This window comes from Trichinella spiralis (assembly GCF_000181795.1).
Source record: "Trichinella spiralis strain ISS 195 chromosome Unknown Scfld5, whole genome shotgun sequence".
In the NCBI taxonomy this organism is placed as follows: Eukaryota; Metazoa; Nematoda; class Enoplea; order Trichinellida; family Trichinellidae; genus Trichinella; species Trichinella spiralis.
In genome coordinates, this window is record NW_003526944.1 from 2,825,425 (window position 1) to 2,835,420 (window position 9,996).

At 34.9% G+C, this 9,996-nt stretch overlaps 1 protein-coding gene across 1 annotated transcript; it reads right to left on the minus strand.

Annotated features, from left to right (window-relative positions):
- Positions 1 to 672: 672 nt before the first annotated feature.
- On the minus strand, positions 673 to 9,996 carry Tsp_04304 (putative LAO/AO transport system ATPase). The gene is made up of 31 exons (XM_003375071.1): positions 9,947 to 9,996; positions 9,716 to 9,856; positions 9,579 to 9,664; positions 9,273 to 9,522; positions 9,027 to 9,201; positions 8,885 to 8,978; positions 8,760 to 8,821; positions 8,480 to 8,634; positions 8,002 to 8,086; positions 7,681 to 7,766; positions 7,475 to 7,610; positions 7,216 to 7,341; positions 6,914 to 6,994; positions 6,733 to 6,856; positions 6,217 to 6,398; positions 6,033 to 6,164; positions 5,469 to 5,588; positions 5,134 to 5,403; positions 4,904 to 5,062; positions 4,436 to 4,524; positions 4,236 to 4,316; positions 4,077 to 4,161; positions 3,897 to 4,006; positions 3,540 to 3,773; positions 3,290 to 3,404; positions 3,096 to 3,212; positions 2,868 to 2,985; positions 2,524 to 2,641; positions 1,333 to 1,805; positions 1,030 to 1,200; positions 673 to 932 (listed from the first exon to the last, which is right to left on the minus strand). The coding sequence occupies exons 1-31, from the start codon at positions 9,994 to 9,996 to the stop codon at positions 673 to 675; spliced, it is 4,485 nt and encodes a 1,494-aa protein (XP_003375119.1).

Consider the following 9,996-nt stretch of genomic DNA (forward strand, 5'->3'; position numbering starts at 1 on the left):
GATCACCTCATTACATGCTACAGGAAAAAATTTTTTAATAAAATAAAATTGCATAAAAGATTTTTTTCAGCAAAAACGACAACAAATTTAATTCATCCTTCACTATATATTGAAATTCAATCACGGAACAACTATATCAGTAGTCCTAAGTTTTCAAAGTGGTTGCTATACATAAATCTTCTAGAAAAAAAGCTCAAATACTAAAAAAAATCACACTGCTAACGTGTGAAAAATTATTTTTAAAACTATCGTGTTCTATTATTTCAACGCAATCTATTTAAGAAAGAAAGAAAAATCGTTGAATCAACTTTTCACCGGCAGTTACTGGCGTAACATTGTCATTCTGGATTTCTCTGATTAACTGTGGCAGCTAAAATGCTTACACTTGTTGAATTTAAATATAGCCCACATTTGAAAAATATTATTCAAACCATCTTGACAACATCAGGATGATGACGAAACAGGCCGCTCAAAACATGGTCAATGTGATTCCACATCCAACGCAACATTTGCTGGTGACGTTGCAGCAATAGAACACCGCTTTCGCTTAGTGCATTTCTGAAGTGTTCCATTTCATTCCAAATTTCCGTTATGCCTTTGTTGGTGCGAGATGAGACTAGCAGGACCTGAGCAAGAGAATAAAAAAGAAATACTGAAATAATTTGCAAATTTTCAAATTGAATCAAACGGGCAAACTTGCGGACGCCAGCAGTGGAAACGACTTCGAGAATATTTCAAGGCGGACGAAAATTCAGCACGCGTCAAACGAGCCTGCTTTAGCAAATCGCCATCGGCTTTCGTTACCAGGATGAGATCGGCCATTTCCATAATGCCACGTTTGATGCCTTGCAGCTCGTCTCCAAGTGCTGGCGAAAGTAACAATACAACCATGTCGGCGATGTTTGCTACAGCCGATTCCGATTGGCCAACACCTTGATTATAACATATAGATAAGAGAGAAAAGCAAACATACTTTCTTTGAACAGCTTTTGAAAATGCTACTGAAGTTATTATTGCATGCAATACTACCGACAGTTTCTATGAGAACAACATCATAACCGGCTCCTTCGCAAAGCACTACGGATTCGTGGGTACCACGTCGAACACCTCCCAGAGTACCGGCAGTTGCAGACTGTCGAATGTAACAATTCGGCTCTTTGGACAACTCATTCATCCTCGCAACATCGCCCATTATGGAGCCTGAAAATAAGTTTAATTTCCATTCACAATATAGACGTGTCTTTTCCAAAGAATTACAAATGGATACTAATTCAACTTTCAATTCAAAAACAATTTTGCCCAGTTTCAGTATTAATTGCATAAATTTTATACCTCCAGTTCTTTCAGAAGACGGATCAATCGTCAATACAGCGATCTTTTTCTTCAGCTCTCTAATAAGGTACAGTCCGAAGGACTCGATAAATGTAGATTTGCCTGCACCCGGCGCCCCGGTGATAGCAATCCGAAATATCAACGACTTTGGACCGTGTTCATCAAAACGCTTTTTCGATATTTTCAACATGCTCTGCAAAAGGCATTCACCTTGGGCACGTTTAGTCGGATGATTGGATTCCACTAGTGTAATGGCTGAAGCCAGTGCAGATCGATCGCCCTTCAAAATGCGATTCTTCAACTCAACTACCGTCTCATCTTCGACAGTAATGTCAGTATCCCAGTGCTTGCGATAATAATTCTTAAACTTGTCGCGATTATGTGAACAATCAACTGAATCATTTTTCATTTTTTGATCACTATAGTAAGCAGGAAAACATTTTAAACCTGCAAAGCAACTTTCCACAACTCTTCTAGATAAACAAAACTTGATGAAGCAAATTCTTTTAAAGCAGTCTGGTTGTGAAGCTCTTAACATAGTTGAGCTTTAGCATTCAACCATCAGAATAAATTAAAAAAACACCTATCATTAACTAGAATAAAGTTCGTCTTATACAGTAATCGATGATCAAGTTACTTTTTCATAAAGAGTAAACAATATTTGAAAACTTTAAATAACAATCATTTGCTTAAGAAAATAAACTTATTTCATTAAAATATTAGATTAATGGTATTTTTTGTGTAGTATAACCTTGGACAGCCTGCGGTGAGACAAGCGCAAAGTGCCAAGAGAATTCGCAGGCATAATGCGCAATTTGATTAGTGAATTCTGATTTTTGATTCCGACTACATATTTGCGAAGCTTTTTTTCTATCATTCCTCTCTGTCTTGCTTTCATCTCTGTGGCGCTACTTATGCTTTCTGTCTCCTGAGGTAAATCATCCCTTAAATATACATTAGTAATAATGCAATTTTTCATGGTAATGATATAACAAAAAAAGAAAATTGTTCCATTTTCATCCATTCTTACAAATGCTATATTTAGATTCTCGCGTTTGGTCCAATCAGTTACATATATCCTATGGGACACAGACTATCACTTTTACTTCAGCATGCACATAAATTCATTGAACAAACTACAACAGAATGTATGTAAATAAAATTTTGAACTCAACCACTACAGAAAGGTACCTTGTTATTTCGGCTTTACGATTGTCTTGTACTTGATTTTCTTTATTCATAGCCCGATTCCAACTTTCTTCCAGAAATACCAGAAAATAAGCAGTGAATTGAAATCCGATGTCAACAACTTCATTATTATAAGCAAATATACATATATGTATATTTTTTGATAATTTTATTCAATATAACTGTGAAAATTTTTTGAACATAACTGCGATTAACGAACTGTTAATTTTTAGAAATACAACAAATGTGGCAAATGAATTTATAATTCATCATCGACATGGACGGGTTTTTCTAAAGCTGAAATTTCAAAATGAACAATATATGAGCATTTTGAAAAATAATCTTACTTTTTTGTTCTGTTATTTTCCACTTATCTTTCGTTCTTTGATCAAGTAGATCTTTGATTTCTGAATCGTAATCTTTCCATTCCTCAATAATTCGCATTGCCGATTGTAATTTCGGTTCCTTTGTCATTGGATTGTTACACTAACATAACACAGAAAGCAAGCAATTTATTAATATTACATTAATAACAGTTATAATTTAATTAAAATGTTGATCACTGTTTTACTTACTAAATCGATGGTCTTGGCAAATTTCTTGCTTTTATCATCGCACCACGTTTCGCACCATAACCATTCTTGAGGTAAAGATTTAATTTTAACCTGATGTATCATATTATTAGGAAGATCCTGAAATAAGCATTCAACACTGACATTCCGCTTCTTTTCAAATAAAAAAACAAATAAACTATATTCAACAAATATACCTGATCTAAATTAGACAGACTGTTTGGATCCCTGCTCAAAAAGTGATACTGACCACGGAGACGATCGCCGGCTGCAACTTGGCGAAATTTTTTCAAATCGACAACATAAAGAGCACTGTAAAATTTAAAAAAATAAAACTTTCGTCTGATATAATATCCATTATCCATTTCATTCATAACGCAAAACAAACAAATATCATAGGTGCTGCGATAAAAAACAGCAAACAATAAGCAAAGTGGTAGTACGTACCTGATGTGATATTTGCGACCAGCGAGATGATTTTCCCAATATCCTTGTTTCCAAAATCGGTAACCATCCATTTCCTTGCGGCTATCACAAAATGGTGTATAAGCATATGGTGCACCTTCTAGGTCCAGTTCCATCAAATTCAACATGTCCGTTCGAACAACTTGATCCGCATCGACAAAAATGATCTTCTTCACATCCAACGGGAATAACACGTCGAGGAAAAGTATTTTGTAGCTACAATTTTCAGACAGAGAATAGATTTGAAAAAAGAAGATTTTTTAATTGACGTTCAATCAAATATAAACTGCTACTTGAATCACTATCAGCTGTGAGAAACGGATCATAAAGTCATCTTACCCCCACATAATCCGCTGCTTCTCGGTCTGCTGATGCAACCATCGAGGCCATTTGTATTGCACCAATTCATAGGAAAAATTGTAATGGGCGGCCATATAAGGCAAAAATTCCTGAACAATTTCAATAATAAGCAAACAGATGAACATCTTTTCTAAAAATTACAACAAAAAACTTCCATACTTTAAATCCTGGAGAGAGGTAATTTTTGAGCAACCAAAATTTAACAGCAGTTTTTGTATGCTTCAGCACACTGAGCATCATAATTCTGAAAACAAATTTTAATATTTCAATATGCAATGTTTAAAAGAAAATATTTTTATTTCGAATAACAATCTGTACCTCAAAAATCGTTCATACAAGTGACCGGATGCCAAAGAGAAGATGTTGATCACATCGTATTTTTCACCAGATTGAAAAGTTCTAAATTAAAAAAGTAAAAAAGATGGGATAGATATTCCAGGAAAGTGAAATTCAGAAAATTCGATTTCAACACTTGAACAACTGGGTCTGTCCACTGTGTAAATTGGAAAGATTCTCACTTGGAAATCGACTGCCACAGAGATTCCGACTCTGCATCTTCAGATTCAGCTAGCAATTCATTTTCCAACTGGTCGTTCTTCTTAGCTACCTGAAATGAAAAAAGCTCTTGTCGATTGCGAACAAACAACAAGTGGAAACAAAAAATCCCACTTTGACATGTATCATTCTGCCGCTAAATCCGTCTAAAATGACCACTGAAGTCGTTTGATTCTGAACGACACCGTCCACTCTTAAACAAAATTCACAGTTTAATATAAACGACGCCTTCCCTACCCGTTTCAATGCCACAAACGAAAAACAGCTTACGATTTAACTTCATAAATTTCAGCAGACTTTCCCTCACGCAATGCCAAAATCCAAGCACCAGGATTAGCCTTCAACTGGAAATAGCCCTGCAAAAAATATTTAAAAAAATGAAATTCAAATATAAATAAATGATAATAAATATAAATAAAGCAACCACAAACCAAATTTGCCATCACAATCGTGTCGAACATGAACGGCTCGTGAAAAGTGCCCAAAGTGAACTGCAAACCACGCGGAGGACTTCCGGAACGTTCGTCAAAGCAACGCCCCTCAAGCAATATATACTCCAGCTGAAACTTTGCCACCACGTCACCCTTTACCTGAAAACCAAATAGACCAAAAAATAGAAAAATAAATGGATAAGCTGAAAGGGGATGTCCGAATTTCATACTTCTTCCATTTTGATGTTGTCCAAATCGTAAACAGCATCTACGGATTCCACCATCCAACTTTGCGGTGCAATGAGATTTAAAGTGAATAGCTGCTTTTGAGGAAGTGCAGAAAAACGCGCACTCGGTTGCGCTTTAAGTGAACCATCGTCGGCAAATTCCAACTCTCTGGGCAGGACCATTCGAAAGAAGTTTTTCAACGGAATTTCTGACAATTTCGATTTGCAATTCATGCAAACTTTCATATGCACGTTCAAAACCGAACTAAGTATCTGAAATTGTCACGCTGTACATTTCAAGTTTTGACATCTCTAGAATAAAGCAGAAAAAAACTTACAACCAAAAGATGAGACATCTTCTGTGCTGCAGGTGATAAAGGATCGACAATTGCTACAATGTCAAACTGAGCTGCTGTAGGATCTGAAGCTTCTATCTGAACACAACTATACAACAAAAGCTATACAATTTAATATAAATGTGTTTCCAAATAATCTATCAGCTTTTACCTGTGATGATAATTTTCAATTATCGGCCAGTGTCGTTTCTCATTGGCATTATATCGTCGAAGAAATGCATACAAACGCATAACTAAATCACTTAACCTAAACATGAACTTATTATGAATATGCATATGATAAAATAATCAGGAAAATTGCAGATGAGCTTTAAAAAAAACTTGTTCAAATGTTTTTACGCTTTTGGAGATTTATCGAGGTAGGGAATAATTTTGAGATGTTGCGCAATGTCGTTGCAACCGGATGTTAGCAGATATCTCTCGATAAAATTGAAATCTTTCAGTGAATTGAAATCTGATGCCGACAACGGAGCCAAAACCTTAAATAATAAATAAACACACCGTCATTTTATCACGCAAAATATTCATTCAGCTCTCTCAGGTCACCTTTCCATTAGCGACAATGGCTCCAACTCCAGGATCTAAGTTCAGCACAAATTTGGCATAGTGAACATGCAACTGCATCCAAATATCAGACATCGAATTATAAGCTTTCTTAAATTCAGGCCAGCTAATACCCTATAAATACTTCAGTAATCTGATTGAAAAAAATAATCATTTTTTCACTTACCGATGGTGACAAATTGATTAAATCTTCGAGTGTAGTAATTTTGTTTGCAAATATTTTTCCAATAACTGCTTTCGACTGGTAAAGCGGCAAAAATTGTATGCATGCTTGAACAAGCGATGCAGTGCCTTTTGTAGCTTGGGCTTCACTCTTTGGATTGTGAATAAGAGCTATTCTCATGTCCACTGAATATTTCTTCAAAATTTCCAATAAAAATGTTAATTGTATTAATATTATGAAAAAAATATAAAAAATTTAAATTATACTAAATATTTGATGGCGTTCAAAAAGAACTGTTGTCCATCGTCGGATTCCACATCTGCAACAATCCACAATGTGACTGGACGAAGAATGTCGTCGTCATTTTTAGTCAAATATAAAATCGACTCTATAATAAACTGAGTTTTTCCACTGGAGTCAAGATGTGAAAACTTCTCAACAGACATGGCTCCATGTTCTACAAAAACGACTGAAATTGATCGGCAAAAAAAGAACAAATCCAAAACCTAACAAGCTTACTGGATGTGTCTGTCATGTCAAGAAAAATATTTTCCATCTGCAATATATTATAATTCAATTTCGGCAAAACTGTTGGCTTTTTCATCAAGTGCTGTTGCACGTCCATATTTTCCTTAAGATTACCCTGAAAATTGCAGTAGTATTTATATCTCTTTTATAAGTATTCATACATTTGATTAACCTCGTAAACATCCTTTTGAATATCTACTGTGAATCGCATAACTTTCGACAAAATAGCTTCTTCAATATGCTCGGGAGAAATCTGAATATGAAAAGCAGAACATAATGGCGAGCTCACTTCAATGACAATCAATCAAAAAAACCTCTTCTTCAGTAAATGGATAACCGTTCATCAGAACCATTGGAACCATGGAAAGCCCGCTTTCTTTAATAAAATCTACACCTGACTAAGAGGAGAACAAAATAAATAAATTCGCATCTAATATTAATTTGAAACGCTTCACAAAAATAAATGATCCTCACACTGCGCCCTTGGTTGTACTCTTCAGAATTGAAAACCGACTTCAAATCTTCGTCACGATAACTGCTCTTGAACAACTTGTGAACATCTTCAACTGAAATTGTCTCCCGCATAACTGTATTATAAATCTGAAAACACAAATCTCATTTATGTGCACCAAATCTGCAATTTATTTCCATTAAATCTTTGAATATGCTGTGAAAACTGACATCAACCATTACTAACGTAGACAAACAGAATAAACAAAGTAAAATTATTCACCTTTATCAAAAACATTACAGCTTTGGATACAGATCGATCTTCTTTTATAAAATTGAACGCATTCAGCATAGCTACGCCAGCGTCGTCGTAGCCGGATACAGATTTATCATTGTTGACAACAAAAATAAAACCAATCCTGCCATAATTTTTGCATCAAAACATTGTTTTTTGTGAAATAACATAACAGTATTTGCAAAATGAAATACCTGATCGGCAATACGTGTTCGTACATTTGATAAGCAGTGCTTAGCAAATTCTGTGATGCCCTATCGCCAAGTCGCAGAACAAAAATCTGCAAATCAAAAACCTCAAACAATAATACAACAAATATAAAAAAAGCACTGTCACCAAAGTGAAAAAATTTTTCGCAATTGGTCTAATCATGCCGGGAAAATAAGGCTGTAAAATTGCATGAATGCTGTTACCCCAGTTTCTGTACGCTGCATCACTTTCCAAATTATTGATATACTAAACAATTAAACATTTGATTATAATAATATATGTAAGTTTAATATCTTTTTTCTCACCTGTGGTGACCACTGAGTATAATCAACAGCATATTCTGCGTTGGGATCGTTGCCTTTCATAGCGTACAGAAGAGTAAAGTCTTTTCTCTATAAATAAATTATTATTATTGTCAGAAAATAAGATAAACATGTCACGATAAACAAATACTCTTATGCCAAGCTTCAGTAGGCCCGAAATGAGAATTTCTTCATTTTTGAGCAATTCAATTAAATTAAATATATCCTTCTCTTCCAGATCAATCATAATACCATCAATAAAAAATGCCGAATCTCCAGGTTCTATATTTAACTTTGAAAATGCATCCTGAAAATTCAACATTCTAAATACTGCTTCGTAAAATCATTAAATCTGTTACAGCTTGATTCTCTTCAACTTCATTCTTAAAGTTTGGATTTATCGACATTCTAGTTAATGATCTAAAATACTTTACATGCTCGTATTTTGTCTATTTTACAATTTTGCTTCATCTATACTTACCTAGCCATGATAGGAAAATTCTGACTGATATCTCTCAAAACACGAAGCGCTTCTTCTTTTGGCGCAAGCATCACTCGCTGACCAGCTTGAAAGCTAAGATGCTGCAACTGCCAAACTTTCAACGGTGTTAGTTCATCTGCTTCAAGCAGATGCAACTGAAATTCATCCAAATGCTCGGCCAGATGAGGATACAGTTGCCGAAAAAAGTAAATGCACAATTAAAAAATAAAAAATAATTACTTGATACTTTTACAAAAACTCCTTACTTCAACAGTTTTACATTAAAGCCGTTAAGATCGGTTACTTCTTCTTCGGATGAAGAAACGCCGCTTTCAGAACCAGCTAAACAAATTTACAATTTTCAAAGTTACATTGCAAATAATGATCAACAAATTTTCAATCGACTTTGCTTATCAGAATCATCGACAGCTTTATATTCTGTGCTTTTTATTGCCAATTCAACAGCATATCCAGATAAAGCAACCATATCGTCATTCATCTGAAAAAGCACATCATAATAATTCAAGTTAAACAATGCGATCTTTACCTTTGGGTAATGCCGCAGAATGTAGCTAATTCCGTCGCGCTGTACAAGTTTTTTCAATTGCAAATGCCAAGGTTTGAAATGTGGATTTTCTATATCAGCGTACAGTAGAACACAAACAGAGCCCTGCTTACTACCCGGATATATATGATCAAACTGATAAGTGACAGGTCTCGCTCTGACGATTTTTAAACGCACAAAAACACTCTGTCATTATCAACAAATAACATTGCAAAAACACGAACTTACAAAGCTTCAGCATGCTTCAAAATCGTATCCAACTGTTGCAAATCGCTAATTTGCTTCCCATGAACAACTGCATAAACGCTTTTGCCATTTTGAACATCCAATGATGTGGCTGCTATCTGCCTGTGCATTTCAACAGTTGCGGAATGAACACGAACAGTTAGTGCAAGCTTCAGAAATTCTAAGCGAGCTTTCGATTTCAAAATCTGGTCACCAATCTGCAGAATCCCATTGTAGACCTCTCGATCGGTTTCTAAAAAACACGAGTAAATAAATTCAAGGTAGATAAACTTCAGTCAATAACCTTACTATTTCCCAGTGAATTTTGATGTTTGTCAATAACCGCTTCAATAAATTGCCAAAATTTTTCATTGCTTTCTTTCGACATAAATTCGCTGAAAACCTTTCATTACACGCAATAAAAAATCACTGAACTGGAATTTTACCTTGCTTCCATGATAAGCGATGTCGATGGCCATTTACTTCGAACAGAAACAATGACATTTTTATGTGCCTTTCTCGGACTTACCAAAACAGGTGATACAAAACAAACAACTATTAACGGAAAAACCCACATAGAATAGACACTAAAATGTAAATCTGGTTCAGATATACAAAATAAACAGTAAAAATAATTTCATCTGAAATAATGCATTCAAGCAACCGCCCCATTTTACGTTGCTTCGAGTAAACTTTCTACAGTAAAATTTGCACAAAAAACTGTCAT